Source organism: Desmodus rotundus, chromosome 10 (assembly GCF_022682495.2).
Source record: "Desmodus rotundus isolate HL8 chromosome 10, HLdesRot8A.1, whole genome shotgun sequence".
Taxonomy (NCBI): Eukaryota; Metazoa; Chordata; class Mammalia; order Chiroptera; family Phyllostomidae; genus Desmodus; species Desmodus rotundus.
In genome coordinates this window covers 50,077,948-50,098,664 of record NC_071396.1, presented here as the reverse complement: position 1 = coordinate 50,098,664, position 20,717 = coordinate 50,077,948, and the positions used below count along the sequence as shown (strand labels likewise).

Sequence of the window (20,717 nt, the reverse complement as noted above, 5' to 3'; positions counted from 1 at the left end):
AGATCTTTTCCTGAAAAGTATTAAATAGGCAAGAATCACTAGTGAGAACTAATTTGTAGTGTTCTTTTTCCTTTTAAAATGATTTTATTTAATTGTTCCATTTATTTCTTCTCTGCCACAGTAAAACATTGGGTACAAGGTCTAAACTACAGTAACCCTAAATTAGCATTAAATAACGGGAATGGAAGAAGGATTAGGGAAGGAAAAGAAAAAGGCATCAACAATGCAGGAAAAAAAAATCAACCAGTATTTTCTACAGCAAAAAAGTCAGGTGTCAAATTTCACAACACTGGTTTTTAAACCCAAATCTTAAAAATTCAAAAACACTACTCAGTTTGCCTAATACAGCTCTATTTGGCAATTACCTGCCATTCTATATAGTTCATGAAAAAAAAAATACCAACTATACATACATTTTTTCAGCATTTTGTTTTGCTCAAAATTAATTGGCCATCTAGATGTGATAATAGAATTTTAGAGACACTGAAGGTCATTATCCTTAGGAGATGGATGCTGAAATATTTACATGTGAAGTGACATAGTGTCTGCAACTCACTTTCAAATGTTTCATTTTTAAAAAGGTTATGTATATAGACACATATAAATATTTATACACACAAACATGCACAGCTTTATTAAGAGTCAGTGAGCCTAGATTAAGGATAGATGAGGTGCTGATAATATTATTTTTATAAGTTTAAAATTTTTCGAGATAAAAAGTTGAGGAGGCAAGGGGCACATAGAAAACTATTTATGGCCCTGGCTGGTGTAGCTCAGTGGACTGAGTGTGGGCTGTGAACCAAAGGGTCACCGCCTGGGTTGTGGGCCAGGTCCCCAGTGGGGGGACATTTGAGAGGCAACCACACACTGGTGTCTCTCCCTCTCTTTCTCCCTCCCTTCTCTCTAAAAATAAATACATAAAATCTTTAAAAACAAAAAAAAGGAAAAGGGAAAAGAACCATTTATGTATCCCTTAAAAATTTTGCCTCATCCAAAAAAGTCTAGAAGTCAAGAACATATTTGCCACTTACAGTTAAAAAATCTCAGATCCAACATTTACTATGGAAAAATTTTCTTATTTCAAAAATGAAGTTCTGATAACTCACATTGCCCATGTACTCTGAGAGCAGGTCCTGCAAAGCCTGGCGGACAGCATTACACTCGGCCACAATTCTCTCACGCCTGTCATCACGAGTGCACGATGAGTCGGCCATCAGGGCAGCCCCACTAATGATGCTTTCCAGGCGCTCCTCCAGGGAAGGTCTAAAGCGCTCCTCACTGAAGCTCAAGGGGTCCACAATGATTTGTTTCTGCAGAGAAAGCATTTTTGAATGTTACTGCTAATCTAGGTTCTCTCCATTGTTTGAGAAGGTAAGAAAAGTGCTGGTTATAGAAACATCAAGATTTAACACAAAAATTACAATGCCTGAAAGAAAGTTATACTCCTTGATAGATGAGGGGCCATCCCACACAAGCTGGCCTATGGATCACTTCTCAAAGAAGGCTCTGGAAGCAGTACTATCCAGCTGAATAAGGCCGGGATAAGGTATGCCACAAAAGGCAAACAAAAGCATGCCGGTATAAAAATCATGTTCGAACTACTTAATCTGAAGATCTAAAGGCCAGCCTATATAGTATGAGTAAATTGTTACCAAACGAGAATTACAAAGAAAATAAAAGCTAGCTTTCTCTTTTCTACATAGAGTACAAAACTGCTATGTGACACTAGCAGAACTGTCTCACCGTAAAAAAATTAGTAACACTGACATCTATTCTCAAAGTTTCAGAAAAGAATGCATTTATAATCAATTTCAATATATTTTCCTCAATTTACACATCTCCACAAATGTTATGAACAATTCAGTCTCAAATTTATCCTGTTACCTGTCTATATTTAAGACTTTCTTTTCTCAAAGACCTCCAGGTATCTATAAGAGATGGTAACAATCTGTCCCAACAAAACTAATCTGTGACATCAACTGCCCCAATAAGAATAAATCTTTCTCTGTTTCCCATTCACTCCTTTGATTTAAATCCAGCTTTACCAGTGAATGAGGTCAGGTCACAAGTAAGCTATAGGTTCAAGGTCAAATATCAACACCCCCTGAAAAGCAGCTATTGGACTCCCTCCAACTTCTTCACTTGATAACAATTTATCTTTATACTAATAAAAGTCTGTGCAAATATTCTGCCTTTAATTTTCCTTTATGGGGACTATGTTCTTATTAATTTCAACTTAAATGCCAAGGTTTTTCTTAAAAAGCTTGCCCTTTCCCAATCAGTGTACATTTCTTCTTTCCCTTCCAAAACAAACCCTCAGTTTCAAAATTTAACATGCAATACCTTGAGTTCATTAGGAACCTACATATTAGTTTATCATTTTTCGTACTGGATTAGGTTACAGCCAGATTTCACTAGTCAAAACAGAACACACAATGCTCTCCGACCAATAGGAATGAGGAATGACTGGTCACAGAGCTTAAAGAGTCCTAGAGCTGCAGTCCACCTGCAACCATTCAGTACGATCCCCTCATTTACGAATTAAGTGGCCTCTGATTTTACTCAACTTAGGGCCAAAAGTAACCCTTACTGCTTTGAAAGAGACCACTACCCAATACTGTCAAATTTGAGTGGGAAAAGCAACAATGCCAGTAAATTATAAGATACATCGTAAGAGTTTGCTATAAAGTAATTTAATGCTTAAAGTTCCAGAGTAAAAATTCAGTTTTAACACCATGGTCTTTAGGCTTAACACTGTTTTTACAATTTATGAAAGATATTAAGTCAGCTGTCCAAATCAGCAAGGATCAGTTACCCAAACCAAAGTAGAAGGCTGACACAAAGAAAAGAAAAGGTAACAGCAAGGAAAAAATGTTAAAAAAAAAAAAAAAGAAAGAAAGAAAAAGAAAAAGAAAGAAAGCACTCCGCTGTACTGATTATTTCCTTTAAAGCAGGGGTGTTAAACTCATTTTCACCTGGGGCCATGTCAGCCTTCGGGTTGCCTTCAAAGGGCCAAATGTAATTTTATGACTGTATCAATGTAACTACTCCTTAAATAGGGACAAGGAGCTCTACATTCCGCCCTTTGAAGGCAACCACGAGGCTGATGTGGCCCCCAGTGAAAGAGTTCGACACCCCTGCTTTAAAGCATTCCTACTTATGAAAAGATGCTTGCCACCTGGAAAGCATTTTCCCCTTATGTTACTTACAAAAATATATTAACCCAACAATTGGTTCTAAAAAAATTTTGTTTTTTAAAGACACTTAAACTGCCACCATCTACTGGAAGCCAGAGGCATTGTGGGTAAAAATTTTAAAAACACAAAACCTACCCAAAACATTAAAGATTAGATACATAGGACAGCGTGTACACAGAATATACAGGCATCATCTATAAAAAGTGATTACATGGCATTATGCTACAAAAGTAGTTTAATTTGCTTTCACATGATTAAATTTGCTTTCACATGATTAAATTTTGTCTATTATTACAATTTAGTCATTAAGAAGAAAAGTGTATCTAGGCAGACAAATAAGATTACAATGGCACTTCTGTTTCAGTTATTTATGACATGTCTGTATCTCCCATCAAACTGTACAGTTGCCTCTGTATCTCCCATCGCTTCACATCTGCCAAAAGGTTAAAAGGTTGTTTGAAATGAACTGAACTCATATCCTCAATAAAGAATGACCTCATAAGAGCCAAGGAACTTACATGTATGACCCATGGACATGAACTAAAGGGGGGAATGTGGGTGGGAGGGAGTGTGCAGGGCAGGGGGAATAAAGGAAGGGAAATGGGACAACTGTAATGGCATAGTAATAAAAAAAAAAAAGAATGACTTCATAGGGAACACAAGATGCATAAAAAAATTCAGACATTTAATTCAAACTAAAAAAAAGATAAATGCTTTAGACCAAGTCAAGATCAGTAGACTGATGATTCATAAAATTTCTTTCCATTTAGATTGCAAATCTAAGTAGAAATTGAGCTTTCATTGGAAACCTTGTTCATATTTCCCAAAACATTTGTTAACTTAGGGGATGGTCAACAGCCTGAAGTTTCCTCCCAAGCATAAATAACTTACATCAAAGTTATTGAGCGCATACGCCAGTTCTCCTCCTCCTCCACCCTGGTGCTGGGAGGCATCATCTGATGTGGTAGCCTGGGCAGCATTGGAAATGCCTGTGACTGCCTGCTGCAGCTGCTTGTATATCAGGTCTCTGTTGGCCTTATAGGCTGCAACATCAGGATGCTGTAGGCATGCCTGGGACGCAGTATAGAGAATTGGAACATTTTTCTGCAGGATTCCTCTGGCTGCAGCCATCTGATCACGATGGCCCACATCTTTCAGTTCCTACAAGAGTAAAAACAAGAAATGGAAACAGTCTTCATATAAGGGTTCTATTCATATAAAACTATGTCAGTAAATACTAAAAAGTCAGAATTTCTACTAATTAAACCAATACTTTCATTAAGTCTGGCTTGAAAGTTCATCACCAAGAAGGCAGTATGGCTTGGTAGGTAAGAATTCAAACTTTTCCAAACCACACAGACCTGGATTTCAATCTCCAACTCTACTTCTTCCTGGCTATTGTGATCTTATTTTAACTTTCCATGGTCAATTCTACTTTCTGCAAAATAGGAACAATAAAAGAACCTCCCATAATTGTCTTGAGGGTTAAATGGCATAATGCATATAAAGCACAGAACTAAATAAAAAGTCATAAAACTGACTAGCATCTTCATTACAACTATATAAATGTTTGGAACAGTCCAACCAAAATAGAAAAATCAATCAGAGACACATCTAAACAAAAGATTATGAGGAGTTTTTAAATTAAGTTGTAAAATTTCATTACAAGAGTTTTGTGAAACCTGGGATGGGATATCACAGGTGTACATGAACTATGCAAACCAGCCAGATGTTCTCCCAAGTACACACTCCTCCCCTCCCTTCTCCCACCCCAAAGAACACCTTAGGACAGAGGTCATTAGGCATAAAGCTGAGTGAGGCTGATGTGCTCCATGACTAAATCAAATGGTGTGTATCTCATTGCAATACTCTATATACATGTGGTTGGAAGTGAAACTGTCCTTTTTCAATTTTCTCTACCCCATAATTACAACATAATCCACAGTTTAAAGGATTTGAGGTTCCTGGCATGGTTTCTACTACCAGCTTCTACGTAGTAGACAAGCAGGGTCTACACAAGCTATGCGTAGTGACAAAAGATACCAACAATAAGATGACAATGGAGTACTTCTGATATCCCACTGTTACTGAAATTACTCAAAGAGAAAAAAAAAACTACCATATTTTGCCATGTATAATGCGCACCCACGTTTCTGTGTGCATTATATATGGATTATTATACCCATGGTATGCAATCATTACAACCATGTATAATGTGCATCCGTATTTGTCCCTCAAAAGTTTGGGCAAAAAAGTGTGCATTATACACAGAAAAATACAGTAAGTCTTTAATAAATATGAATCAAAAAGCTAAATCTTTAGTAAATGCGGATCACCACCACAGAAGAGGGCTGTCCTGAAAAAGTTCGGCCATTGTTAATATAACAAGAATGGTTTGCGTGACATCGGTGTAACCTGGCAGCACAGGAGAGTGGACTGGAATGTGCATGTGTGAACAATGACAACTTCACTGTACTAGTCAGCAGGGGTGGTAGACACCATTGAAGTAAGCATGTGTACTGTGTGACCATTGCATTCAAAATGGCTGAGCAAGTAAGGCAACAAATCTGCATCAAATTTTGTGTTAAGCTTGAACAGTCCTCTGTAGAAACTATTCAGATGATTCACAAGGCTTTCAGGGATGATGCAATGAGAGCAGCACAAATAAGTCTGGCACAAACCCTTCAAAGATGGTTGAGAATCTGTTGCAAGTGATCCATGTTTTGGAAGGCCTGCAGCAAGCAGAACTCCTGAAATTGGTGAACGTGTATGGGCTGCAATCAACAAAGATCGGTGACTGACAGTGTGAGAACTAGAAACTGATCTAGGGATTCCAAAAACTACTGTGTCCAAGATTTGATACAGGGTCTTGGCATGAAACGTGTCCTGGCAAAATTCGTTCTGCAGCTTTTGCCACCAGAGCAGAAGGAACACGGTGCTTCAGTTGCTAATGACTTGATTCAAACCGCTAATGACAAACCAGATTTCCTAATGAAGGTCATAACCAGAGGTGAATCGTGGGTCTATGGCTGTGATCCAGTAACAAAGGCCCAGTCGTCCCAATCGAAGTTGCCTGGTTCTCCGTGCCAAATAAAGTGCAGCAAAATTGCAGCAAGATCAAGACCATGTTAACTGTGCCTTTTGACTGGGAAGGAGTTGTCCCTCACCAGTTCGCCCCTCCAGGCCAAACAATTAATAAGGAGCACTACCTCAATGTTCTTCACTGGTTGAGAGATCATGCATCATGTCTTGTACAGAGTTTTCTGGCAAAACATCAAATCACCCAGGAGACTCAGCCCCTCTACAGCCCAGATTAGGTGCTCTGCGACTTCTGGCTTTTCCCAAAACTAAAATCACCTTTGAAAGGAAAGATTTTTCAGACTGTCAATTAGCTTCAGGAAAATACAACAGGAAGCTGACAGTGACTCCGGCAAAGGATTCTGCAGTGTTTTGAACAGTGGAAGATACACTGGGAGAACTGTGTGAGGTCCCAAGGTGCCTACTTTGAAGGGGACTGAGGCATCATTGTCCTATGTATGATATTCTTCCATCTTGTATCTTCTTCAATAAACTTCTCTATTTTTCACATTGTGTGGCTGGATACTTTCTGGTCAGACCTTGTAAGTACCCACCAGAGCTGTTTCAACTCTATTTTATGTGACCATAGAATTTCAATGTTAATGCCACCAACTGAATCTTCAGAGTACAAATTTAAATGTGTTAAAAACAAGTATTACATGTGTCAATATGTAAAAGCAAAGTGACTTAGAAAAACCAGAGTCAATTACTCAAAGTCTGACTCCAGCTATTTAATGGCTCATCTTTCTAGATGTGATCCTAATTAAGCATCAGAGACACCAAACTGGCTCCCTTTATCTGAAACTTCATCTCACTATATATTTTAGGTTTGTATCTTTATTCAAAACCTTGTATAATATGACAGCTTTCTTCTCCTAGAATGCTTTCCTCATTGGAACCTGAATTTGCACGTAATAGCTCACAGCACTCCAAATGCCCTGTAGCACAGTACATTAGGCTAAATATTCAGAAACAGGACCCTGTGGATTTAGAGAATCTGTGATTATTTCAAGACTCAAGCTACAACAGGGGGCTATGGCTAACCATTATGCTTAAACAGCTGGTGCACAAGTTCTAGGTAGCATTTTCTAAATGTCTTGTCCTCACCACAACCTCGAGGACTTTAAGTCTTCATTTGCCTTTAAACACTTGTCCTATGCTTTATAAAATATTTCACAATCAGCTTTGACATTCTTCCTAAGCACCTATAACCTACATCAGTACAGCCTCTTATAAAAGTCACCAAAGACTCTTGTGGTCACCTAAAGTTAATAGTGTCAGAATTACTATTCAATGCGTGACTTTCCTAAAACCACTGCCTGGCCTGGTATGATAAACTTCTACCTTCTTTCCATAGACTACATTAGGTTAAACATTCAGAAACAGGGCCCCATGGATTTAAAGAATTGATGATCATTTCAAAACTCAAGCTATGACATGGGGCTAAGGCTAACCATTATGCTTAAGCACATGCTCTGTATGACATTTTCTAAATGTCTTGCTCATACCACAATGTATCTGCATAAATTCCTATTTACCAAGTATTGGGGAATATATTTTATTCTATGATAAAAATGACAAATATCATCATTTGTACTAACTGCTAAAGTGTCTACTTTCCTTAGAACTGCTTTTGCTGTAGCACTAAGAAACTAGTTTAAGTACAGATAAGAAAATGAACACAATCACAAGGCAATACTATTTACTATAAAAATAATGATCAACCTTAAGTATTCTTTTCAAGATGTATAGTGCCTATAAGTAATCCAGATTAGTGGAAAAAGTGAGCTATTAAGAAATAGTATATTTAGGAAAGTAGAGTCCCCTGTCTACTTTAACCTTCCTGATGCACCTTTACCAATTCAGTTACGTTTCAAGCAGACTCAGGAACAAACAGAAAACAGAAGGAAGAAGTGACTGCTTTCAATGTAATGTGAACTAACCGTCATATGCGGGGACCAAGAATCAGAAACTAACTTTTAAGCAATCTGTAACACTCTCTCTTACCAAGAGCTGGAAATTCAAGTGAAAATTTCCTCTCATTTCCCTCTCAATATAAAATCGGAGCCATGAATACATTTGATCAGGTGTCTTCTCTTGCACTCAAATGACTATACTTAAAGAAATGGTCCATGGTCAAACCCAGTCAGTCCAGAAAATTTACACATACAACACTGGCAGTACTATCCAATACCAACGTGTCTGTTCGGGTTTTCAGAAAAATAATCATGGAAGTCAGAGTACACAGACTAGGTAAGAATTTACAAATATGTCAACGAGCTAGAGTTGACAATGTGAGGCAGAGGTAGTCCTCCTCACAAGAATTAAAATTTTACAAATACCTTAACAAGCCAAAGTTGACAAGGTGAGGCGGATGCAGTCCTTCTCACAAGAATTAAAATTTTACAAATACCTTAACGAGCCAGAGTTGACAATGTGAGGCGGAGGTAGTCCTCCTCTCAGGAACCACAGTCGATGCTGGCCCATCCTAACCTCTGCCCCATCTATTTTACTGTTATCATCAAAGAAGAGCCTGCAGCCTCATGGAAATTCAATACTTCTAGTCAGCCAATAACATTCTAGCCCAAGTAAGTAATAGATTTGGGCCATAATCAGAATTCCATTCCAAGATAGATGTGTAGTATAGAGAAGTGACTTATTCACCCATTTGCTAAATAAATATGTACTGAGCTACTATATATAGGCAATGTTCTAAGCACTAGGGATTATAGTAGCAATTTAAACAGACAAAACCCCTGTTCTCTGGAGCCAGAGAGACCCAATTCAAAATCTGGCTCAACCACTTACTAGATGATTGACCTTGCCAAAATTTAACCTCTCTGTGCTACAGTTCCTTCATCTATAGAACTTACTATCTGATTAATTACAGTATCTATCCACACTATTTTGTGAATATTAAATGAGTTTTGTGTTTATAAAGGGCATATAACAGTGTTTAGCATATTGTAAACACCTTTTAGAGTTATTCGTTATTTTCAGCAGCATCTCTCAGTGGAAGGGAGCTCCTAGTTTTGTGGACTCCGGTCTCTGTTAAACAGTCCCCACACAGATGGTAGTTCAGCCAGGCTCTATGAGTAAACTCCCAGGGAGCCCCAAAAACACTGGGGAGAGGGGATGTGTAAGGATGTGAGTTTTAGCATGTGAAAGACTTTGCCAAAAGCCATAGCAGATTTCCTCCCTATTTTTAAAAAACAGCTTGCCTTGGGAGAGTAGATGGATAAATGGAATGATATCCCCTGCCCCTGGAGAACTCTTTTACACACGTTTGTGCTCAGAAAAACCTTAAGAACAAACAGGTAAATTCCAGAGAGCCTGAGGACCTTATGACATTTAGCATTTCCTTAACAGGTGGCTGCTGCTTAAATGATACAAGAGGTTAAGGGAGCCAGTACACACATCGAACCCAAATACTGCTCTTGAGGAAATACCCCTTTCTGGACTAGTGTTGTCTGCAAAGATAAGAGACTCGATGAAGAGGTAAATTATTACATGCCATGCCTGGGGACAGAAACAAGTCTGGGGGTTAAGCACACAGTAATAGAGGAAATCCTGCCAGAAAACACAGAAAAATGAACCAGTTACTGAAGGAGGCCAGTGAGCAATATCCAAAAGGGAAAACGAAGGTTCCACCAGGCTTGGGACCTTAGGATATAATGAGTAGCAGTCTAGCCTGGCCCAGTGGCTCAGCTGGCTGGAGCATCATCCCATGCACAAAAGGGCTGCAGGTTTGATGTCCAGTCAGGGCACATATCTAGGGTGCAGGTTTGATGCCCGAGGGAGCACGAACAGGAGTCAACCAATCAATGTTTCTCTCTTTTTCACTCTCTCTCCAATCAATAAACATATCCTCAGGTGATGATTTAAAAAAGAAAGGAGTAGCACTCCAATTCCCCCCAAAAAACACTAGTTTATAGGAACAGACACCAAGGCCCAGATCCTATAAAAGGCCATTTTATGAACAGGAGGCACACAGGAGCCTACAGCCAGCCTACTGAATAAATTTTACTGTAGGAGGTTAAAGAATGAGGCCCAAGGAAAACTGTAAATGACCGTGACATACTACAAACCCAAGATAAACGTTAAAATGGGAATGTGTATCACTCAAGATACGAGCAGTAAACAGATAGTAAAATCAAACCAGGTAATTCAAAGACTGTTTAGGGACTACGCCACAAAGGTATGGGCAAATACAGGGAAACCACAGGTTGTCAGAGCACTTAGGCCTTAAGAGACAAGAGGAGGCAGAGGTTGGCAGAAACCAGGGAACAAGGTACGTGGAGAATACCTCAAACAAGGGAAATGACTTTTAGCCACCCAGAACAATCAGCAGGGAGGGAGCCAGGGGAATAAAACCCTAGCCTCACTCTCCTTTGTCCTCCGATCTCCTACAGGTGCTCCTATTGGCCAAAGCAACCAAGAGCCAGAAAGTAAAGGAGCCCCTGGATGCAGTCCAGACAGGTGAGGTTCCTGGGACAGAGAGCTGGGTGAACAAGGGCAGAAAACATATGGAAGGGCAAAGAGAAGATCATCCAGCATGTTAGCTAATATCTTCAAGATTTTTATGACATCTTATTTTGGAAATGTTTGAAATGTGCTACCTTTTTATTAATACATCAGAAATTATATTTAAAAAATTCATGGATTCATGGCACACAGAATTAAAACTTAGGCAGCATTTGTAGTAAGTTCCTCCAAAAGCATGCAAAATTCTGGACTATTATTATGTTTTATCTCAAGAATGTCACTGACTTACTTATTCCATCATTTTACAAAGATAAGCAATAGTGCCAGTCTAAATATTCTCATTTTCCTCATATAATATTAAGTCTTCATAAACCACAATCTGACTAGGTTTTAAAATAGTGTGATTATTTGCCACACTTTATTTTTAAAATATGTCTAACATTTATTTCAGGTACTCAAATAAGAATTTATATCAAGAACATTAAGTAAAAAAAATTGCAGGCATAATTTGGCCAGCTTGCCATATTAATAGAATTAGCATACTCTTATAACAAGTTCTTCTAAGGAGCAATCAGCCACAGCAAAAGGAAAAAATTACTTGAGATTCATGTGACTGAGACATAAGCCAACACCAGGACAGATGCTGGAAGTACACTGAGCATATACTAACTATATTACTGAGACAGTACACCAAATCCAGCTGTATTATCATGTGCAAAATTAAGTACTAGAGAAATAAAACCAGGATCTCTCACAAGTGCAGATTCAGTCTGATCACATCTTATAGCTTGAAATATGAGCAATAACTATTATTCACTGATTGCCCACTGGTGAGAGCCTACTTAGTGCCTGGCACTATATTAAATACTTTACATATATTACTTAATTTAATCCTCTCAACCCTGGAGGGTGGAATTATTATACTAATATAAATATAACCAAATGAAAGTTACTAGGAAGTCTTCAAAGCTGAGGCTGTCGTATATTGGACATTTAGAGTCAGAGCTCTTGTTGGGTGTTCCCATCCTCGGGAAGGCTAGTCCATGCCAGATCATAAGGAAGATCTTCATTACTCTGAGTCAGATAGAGTAACTGCTTTCCTCTCACCAATGATCAGGGAGGAATGGCAGTATTACACGACTCAGATTTAAGGCAAACGTATTAGGGGCTTCTGGACTGTTTGCTTATAGACAGACATATGGAACAGTCCCTTTTTTCTCATGGACATATCGATGTGTATAAATGTCACGTCTAGAGCTTCAGCAGCCACCCAGTGCCAGACCCACTAAAGGTGGCAGTGCTGGAAAATGTCAAGAACCTGGATCCTTGCCCTGGCCAGGTAGCCCAGTTGGTTACAGCATTATCCTGATATATCCAAGTTGTAGGTTCAATCCCCGGTCAGGGCACATACAAGAATCAACCAATGAACACATGAAGAAGTGGAACAACAAATCAATGTTTCTCTCGCGCTCTCCAAAATATCAATTAAAAAAAATTATTTTTAAATACCTGGATCCTTGGAGATACTGCAAAGCCTTTAACAACTCTAACAAATTTAACAACTCTTAAGTCAGAAACATTAACTTGGGACCTCCAATTAGTGAGAAAATAAATCCTCCACTGTTCCAGTAGTTTTGGAGCTGGCTTTTCTGTGAACTGCAGTGTAAAATACCCCAACTGATATAGGTATTGGTTAACAATAAGAATTCCTATTTTCAGAGCTTCTTTAAAAGTAAGAATTAAAAGCTTGATCAGGACTGTGGAAGTTGTAAGAAGCTGAACATTGTCATATGCATCTCCCCTACAGAGCACACATCTAATACAGAGGAAGGGTACAGGGAAAACTTCAAAGCATCTCAACAGCAAAAACACCAAAGAGCTAGCAAAGCTTGGAAATAAGAACATTGATCCACATGGCACACAACACAAATTCCCAAAACAATGGAAACTACTAATAGTGATTAATAAGAAATACAGTTGACCCTTGAACAATGCAGGGGTTACAGGTGTTAATCCCTCTGACCTATTTGGAAATCTACGTATAACTAGTTGGCTCTCCACCTACACAGATTCCAAGCCAATGAATCTAAAATATGCTTAAAAAGTGAAAATATAAGCCCTGGCCAAGTAGCTTAGTTGGTTAGAGCATCATCCTGATATGCCAAAGTTGCAGGTTCAATCCCCAGTCAGGGCACATATAAGAAACAACCAATGAACGCATAAATTAAGTAGAACAACAAATTGATGTCTGTCTCTCTCTAAAAATCAATAAATTTTTTAAAAATTTTAAGTGAAAAATATGGAGAGGAGAGATACTTTCTGATATAGAATTCCATTACATTTTAACTAATTTAAGGTTTTGAAAAAATCTTAATTAAACTCCATTACCAACTCAAGTTAATCCTTGAATGCAATGTAACTATCACCTCCTACACTATCAAAAATTGGCTGGCTACTTAAAGGAAAATTTTTACAAGATTGAAAATAGGAGTATAATATGGATACAACTTAATTTTAAAAACACTAAAAAGATACTTGTAAATTAAATGTTTTTTAAAAGATTTTATTTATTTATTTTTAGAGAGAGGGGAGCAGAGAGAAAAAGAGAGAGAAACTTCAATTGGCTGTCTCTTGTATGCCCACAACCCAGGCATGTGCCCTGACCCCGAATCAAACTGGCAACCCTTCAGTCTGCAGGACAATGTCCAACACACTGAGCCACACCAGTCAGAGCATGTAAATTAAATGTTTTAATGGAGCTGTGTTCACAGAGGGAGGTATTGGTAACTTCAGAAAACGTAGATAAAATAAATCTTCCTCACTAGGTAACAATATAAACAACTTCAATATATCCCCAAATCATGACTGTACCTGTTGCCTTTTAGCTGCCATGATGTTCAGTTTATCCACTTCAGGTTTCAGGGCTTTGTACTGTATTCCCAAGTCTTGTTCAGTGCCAGCATTCCTCAGTTTCAAGATACCATCTTCCACCTATTAAACATAACCCCCCCCAAAAGTAAAATTCTCAACAATGTAAGTCTATATATAAAGAACCTTTTATGCCTTTTAACAGCGACACACACAGCAATCCAAACTTTTTTAGTTTACATGGCACTCAAACATCTGAGAAGCTACTACATAGGAGCTTTATGAGAGGTGGAAAGGACAGTATGACTGACTTCTGTTTAAAGGATACAATTTAACATACATTGGTTTCTCAGCTCTGGAACTCTACTGGAACAAGAAAATGTTTAATTGCTAAAATAAGAAAGGAAAGAGTCAAACAATACATTTGCTGTAAGTTCTTCATTAAAACCAAGACAACACAGGCTTACAGTAGAACCATATGCTGTACACTAGGAACAAAAGAGTAAGTCAAAATTAAACAAAAACATTCCTGGTCCTTTTAAGTAAATCAAGTTCAAAACCAACCCAAATCCCCAGGAATGCTGAACTAAGTATGGCCAGCAGCAGTCTCACTGTGCTAGTGAAAAAAATTTCAGACATAGGCCTGTACTTACAACTTTCAGCTGAACAAGTAATTTGTAGACATCTGCCATGTCAGCCAAAATAAGCAGCCGGGTAACTGCAGACAGCAAAGCTCGAGCTGCCCGAACCATGTTGCCACGCTTCACAGAAGAGCAGGGATCATCCGCAAACTCTCCTGCGGCACTCTTCATCAAATCACCTGTTTTACAGAATGAAGAAAACAAACAGCGGAAATGAGCAAATGGCTGGTCTACATTTCAAAAACTAAAAATTTTGTATATTTCATGCATGGAATTTAAAGTTTTTTTAAAATTTTTGTAGTTGCCTTTTTCTTTCTTTTTTTTTTAGGGCTATTACTAAGAAAAGCACCCTCCTATGTTGCTGATGAGAGCACAATACCTAGAAAATGATTTGGTATTACATATTAAGAGTCTGGAAAAATAATTCTTTCCAGTGATCTAATAACACTCCTTTCAAAATAGGAACATTGTATGTATCCTAAGAAAACTAAATCCAAGACTTGAGTGGGAGAAAAAAGTGGATCTAATGGAATCTATCCTCACATCCACAGAATTACACAGAAACACAGCAACCATTATGTAGGAGCACCACATGTCATTAACCATCCCCACTGTCTAATGCGTACGGCTCGGACAGTAACAGAGGCTCACTGATATGTGGAAGACAGAGTTCAGTCACTGAATCACTCATTTTTCTCATAGTGGAACACTGCCAAGAACTCAAAATCTCCACAATAAGCATCTGGTTAAGTAAACATGATCTAACCTATCATTGACTATTCTGCAAATATTAACATATGTATGAAAAATGTTAAGGCATATGATGGAACCTTAAGCAGAAAAAAGACAAAATGATAAATGTATGTAATCTGTGTTTTAAAAAAAATGATTTAAGTCAAAAGGCAAATAATACTTATACTAGGTTACAATCTGATTCTTTACATTACTCTGTATTTATAAAAACATTTTCTGTAACAAACAGGTATTATATCCATAATAAAGAAAATTAAGCTAAAAACATATACATTTTACTGATTATTAGGAATATCCAGCTTACACAATCCTGAGTTCAAAATGCTAAGAATTTATTTGTAACATTTCCCAGAAACTTGTAAAATAACATAGTTTTTGTCATTTGTTTCTATTAATACCCATTTAAAGTGCCTATATTGTCCCTCTTTTCTCATAGCTAGAAGCAACTAGAGGACCAGTGCTATGTCTGTTCACCAGTAATGCTACTACTGACAGTACCTGTATGGCAACTACCTTCAGATTCCCGGAAAAGGCCCTGGCCAGTTGGTTGGAGCTCTATCTTGTAAACCAAAAAGTCACAGGTTCAATTCCCAGTAAGGGCACATACCTGGGTTGTAGGTTTTGCCCCCAGTTGGGGTGCATGTGAGAGGCAACCGATTGATATCCCTCCCATATCAATGTTTCTCTCCCTCTCTGTCTTCCTCCCTTCCCCTCTCTCTAAAATCAACGGGCATGTCCTCAGGTGAGGATTAAAAAAAAATTGATTCCTGGAAAGCATATACTCTCTCCCTTGGCTGAATCTGACCACTTCAGTTTAAGCTTAAAGACCATTCATTCTATTAATACTTCCACAAATGTAAAAAAGTGCATTCTCAAGAAATCTAGCTACTTCCAAAGAGATCTACCAAATATCTCCTAGCTATCCAATTTACTTGCATAATATGAGCTGAGGGGAGGGGTAAATCCACCCTCACATTTATATATTAATCAGGGTTAGAAGCACCATATACACTGAGAATAAAGAGAAGCTCCAGTTCTGCATTATTTGTCAGGTCAGGAATAACTCACAATAAAGAATTTCACAATTAAAAGTTTTTTCTGTACATAAGATACCGACATGTGGCCATTATTATGTGGATACATGACATTACAAATGTTATCTTATGGTACTTTAAAAGACACAGCCCATTCACTTATTTATTCATTCAACAAATATCTGAGCACCCGTGACACATCAAAGACTGTATGCAGTGCAGCGACAGAGTGCACAAGAAACAGCCCATGTCCTCATGGAGCTCTATGGCGGGAGGAAGACAGGCAAGCAAACAATTAAAAGCTAATTAACACAAGGCACCTGTACTCAAAGGGCTCACATTAGGAAGTATTACAATGCACTCAGAATTACAATAGCCCTGTGGACAAAGTGCTATGGAAAGATAGTACGAAAAGCTATTTACTCACATGAGAAAGCCTTGCTTGTCAAAAGCCTTGCAGAAAAAGATATTTGCCTCAAGCAATACTAATACTAAACAAGAGATATAATAGACAGAATTTCACCTATTTACTGAGAGATTATTACACACTAAAACAAACAAATCAAGTGCCAGACATACAAAGCTGAACAAGACTATCCCTGCTTTCAAACGGTTTATAATCTAGAAGAGAGAAATGTGATCATATGGAAATCATGTGGCATTATAACATACAAGCTGTAACAAAGTCATAAAGTCCCACAGGGTTTCAAAGGAGGATGCACTAACGACCAACAAGTTTTATGGAAGACATGGTACTCCACGATGGACTCTACCCTCCAAGGATAAGGACTTTGGACGGTAGAGTTGAAAGAGTTATCACCTGAACAAGACAGGAAAAGCAACACAGTAACATCCAATATTTATTACATGTCCATTCTATGGCACTATGTCATATTTAATCCTCTGAACCACCTAGAAAGTAAGCTGTATTAGCCCTTCTTTACAAACGAGACAACTAAAGCTTAGATAGGTTAATTAAATCGCAGTTGCCTGCTAGTGAATGATACGAAGATTTACCAGTGCTTATGTTCTTACAACCACATATTAAGATGAGGTATACAAAAAGAAGGCACATTTGGGGACTGACTTCTCTAAGTAGCAGCACATGGGAATAGAAAGACCACAGAGAGAGTACACAGAAAAATCCCTGAACCAAAGAGCAAATTCAAAGTCACAGACACAAAGGATTAACCTAACAAAAGTACATACAATAAACCTGACCAGAGACAGAGGTCAGAAAGCCACAATGAGAGTCCAGGAAAGAAAAGTAGTAAATTATAAAGGAAGGAGGTCAAATAATATGATAACCTTTGATTATGAACAGTGAGGGAGAAGAAGAAAGCAGCAAAGATTAATTAAAGGTTTCAAGCTAGGGTTGTTCTGAGACAGAAAAGAAGGCAAGAGCACTGTAGAGATGCACATAAATTGGGGGAGTTTAAAAACAAAAGAGCTGAAGCCTTTGACACTGTATTTAGAAATAAGAGGAGGAATACTCTGTGGCAAGAGAAAAAAAGAGAACCAAGATGATGAACTATCAAAAAACAGGACGACAAGAATTTCCAAGAGAAAACAGGTCAACAAAATCAAATGCATACACACAGATCAATGGAAGAGAATTGCGAATCCAGAAATATAGTCAATTCATTCTCAACAAGGCTGTCAAGACCACTCAATAGGGGAAAAAAAGTCTTTTCAACAAATAGTTCTAGGATAACTGGATAGCCATATGCAAAAGAAAAAAGTTGGACCCCTACCTCACACCATATACTTTCAAAAATATCACAGATCAAACCTAAATGCAGGGCTACAATTATAAACACTTATAAAACATTGATATAAGTCTTCATGACCTCTGGCAATGGTTTCTTAGCTGTAACACCAAAAGCACAAACACAAGGAAAAATAAATTAACTGAACATGATCAAAATTCAAATTTTTCGTGCTTCCAAAGATACTACCAAGAAAGTAAAAAACCCTGACCAGTGCGGCTCACTTGGTTGGGTGTCATTTCACAAAGCAAAAGGTCACCAGTTTGATCCTTGGTCGAGGCACATGCCTGAGTTGTGGGTTCAGTCCCTGGTGGGGGCGCATATGAGAGGCAACCAATCGATGTTTCTCTCTTACATTGATGTTTCTCTCCCTCTCTTTCTCCGTCCCTTCCCCTCTCTCTAAAAATAAATAATTACTTTTTTAAAAGAAGGAAAAAGACCCACAGAATGGGAGACAATTTTTGAAAACCATATAGCTAATAAGAATCTATTATCTTTAATATATAAAGAGCTATTAGAACTCAACAATAAAAAGATAAATAATACATGCCCTGGCTGGTGTGGCTCAGTGGATTGAGCGTGGGCCTGTGAACCAAAGGGTTGTCAGTTCGATTCCCAGTCAGGGCACATGCCTGGGTTGCAAGCCAAGTCCTCATGGGGGGTGCTCAAGAGGCAACCACACATTGATGTTTCTCTCCCTCTCTTTCTCCTCCCCTTCCCCTCTCTCTAAAAATAAAGAAAATCTTTTTTTTTAAAAAGGTAAATAATTCAATTTAAAATAGGCAAAGGAATTATATATACGTCTTTCCAAAGAAGATACATAAATGTCTAATAAGCACATGAAAATATGTTCAACCGCAACAGCTATAAGGGCAGTGCATATCAAAATCACAATGAGGCATCACTTCATATAATCAAAAAGACAGCCCTGGTTGGTGTGGCTCAGTGGACTGAGTGCTGACCAGTCCAAACCAAAGGGTCACTGGTTCAATTCCCAGTAAGGGCACATTCCTGGGTTGCAGACCATATCCCCAGAGCAGGGTGGGCGAGAGGCAACCACGCATTAATATTTCTCTCCCTCTCTTTCTCCTTCCCCTTCCCTCTCTCTAAAAACAAGTAAAATCTTTTTTTAAAGAGACAGATAACAAACGTTGGTGAGATGTGGGAAAATTGAAAACTACATACCCTACTGTTAGAAATGTAAAATGATTCAGCCACTTTGGAAAACAGTCTAGCAATTTCTCAAAAGGTTACATGCAGAGTGACCATATGACCTAGCAATTCCACTCCTAAGTATATACCCGAGAGAACTAAAAACATCTCTACACAAAAAATTTATACATGTATGTTCACAGCAGGCACTGTTCGTAATAGCAGAAATGTGGAAACAACCCTAACATCTACCAACTAATTAATGGATAAACAAAAATGTGGTATTTGTGCATATTAGAACTCCCAGGATTGCTGTGGAGATAAAATCAAATGTTCGTAGAGTACTTACAGTAGTGCCTGCACTTCCACACTAGCTATGATCACTGTTGGAATTAGAGATAGATTGAGAGGGAGAGGGAGGCAAAAAGACAGTAACGACATAATTGAAGAATGAAGATTCTAGATCACAGAGGAACACACATAATCAGGGCCACAGAAGGAAGTGAGAGCCATAAGAGGAGGAGGAGTTCCTGTACCCTCAGATGAGAAGTGAAAGCAGAGGTAGCAAGAGGCACTTCCATGCACTGTTGGAGGAATCTCAGTTTTCTCAGAAACAGTAAATAAGGTTCTCCTAAATACTGAGCAGGATAGAAACAGAAGTGAGGCCTGAGGATAGTGGAAGAAATTTGAAGGAGCTGCTGCTGGAAATGAAAAGGGGTGTTAACCAGAGGTAAACATAAGAACTGTGGGCAGAAGTAAGGCCTAGATAAGGCCAAACAGGATGAATTTAAAGTAATTTCTTTAAACTATAGTTCATCTAAATGAATCAAAACTCTTCAATGATTAGCTCATGTTTGAATGGAGAAGTGAAAAGTCTTATAAATAATTCTGATCACTTAACCTGACTGTACTAATCCCCCATTTTTCACCAACTCTTAATTTCTCTCTTCACCATAACCTCCTCCTCCTCCTAAATTCTCACTCCCACCAGATTCTTCTTAAACGGTCTCATGCCTTTGACAGCTAGCATGATATCATTCCAAAATAATATCAGGTGAAATGACAGCAAATAAGTTGAACTGGAAGGAAGAAGCAAAGTGAATGAAATATATTTACATCTACTCTAAGCTCTTCTAGCTCACAGCTATACTAATGGCAAATCCTTAACTTCATGGCTAACGTGCTATTAGTAAAGAAAAAAATCTACCAGAAACATACTGTATGATGGATCAAAACGTTCAAATTTTCTCTACTCACAAAACTATGAACAAATCTGTAAATAAGTTACTAGCTAAAAACAAGGTCTTCAAACTTCTTTTAAGGGTCATCTCTGTAAAAGGAATATGACACTAAGATTGACTTAGGATGTTTAACAAATGTAAAATACATATACAAAAAAATCAAGGATTCTTTAAAACAATACAGTATATTGTAACTGTCGATTAGTTTAAAGCATACTTGTAAGAGTTATCAAAAACACTCTTTCCTCATAAAAAAAGACAAACTGGGAAAACTGAGGCAGGTAATTTGTCCAAGGTCATATGATCAGCAGTAAAGACTAAGAATATACCTGGGTCTTCTGGCCTTGTCCCAACTGTCTCCAGTCAACTACACTACATTTGGTGTTAACTAAGACACAAAGAAGATGAAACTTAAGAGGACCACTATTACTGTTCTATCTGTCACAGAATCAGATCTGTCAACATGCCCATCGACTAGCATTCTTCCCAAACTAAGCAG

At 38.1% G+C, this 20,717-nt stretch overlaps 1 protein-coding gene across 1 annotated transcript in view; it reads right to left on the bottom strand.

The window, feature by feature from the left end:
- The window catches only part of CTNNA1 (catenin alpha 1), a 167,475-nt gene that overhangs the window by 102,652 nt on the left and 44,106 nt on the right, over positions 1–20,717 (bottom strand). The window contains exons 4-7 of the mRNA XM_053913257.1: positions 14,282–14,448; positions 13,632–13,751; positions 4,089–4,358; positions 1,107–1,310 (exon numbers count right to left, since the gene is read on the bottom strand). Coding sequence (XP_053769232.1) covers positions 1,107–1,310; positions 4,089–4,358; positions 13,632–13,751; positions 14,282–14,448 — 761 coding nt within the window. The remainder of the gene's footprint in view (positions 1–1,106; positions 1,311–4,088; positions 4,359–13,631; positions 13,752–14,281; positions 14,449–20,717) is intronic.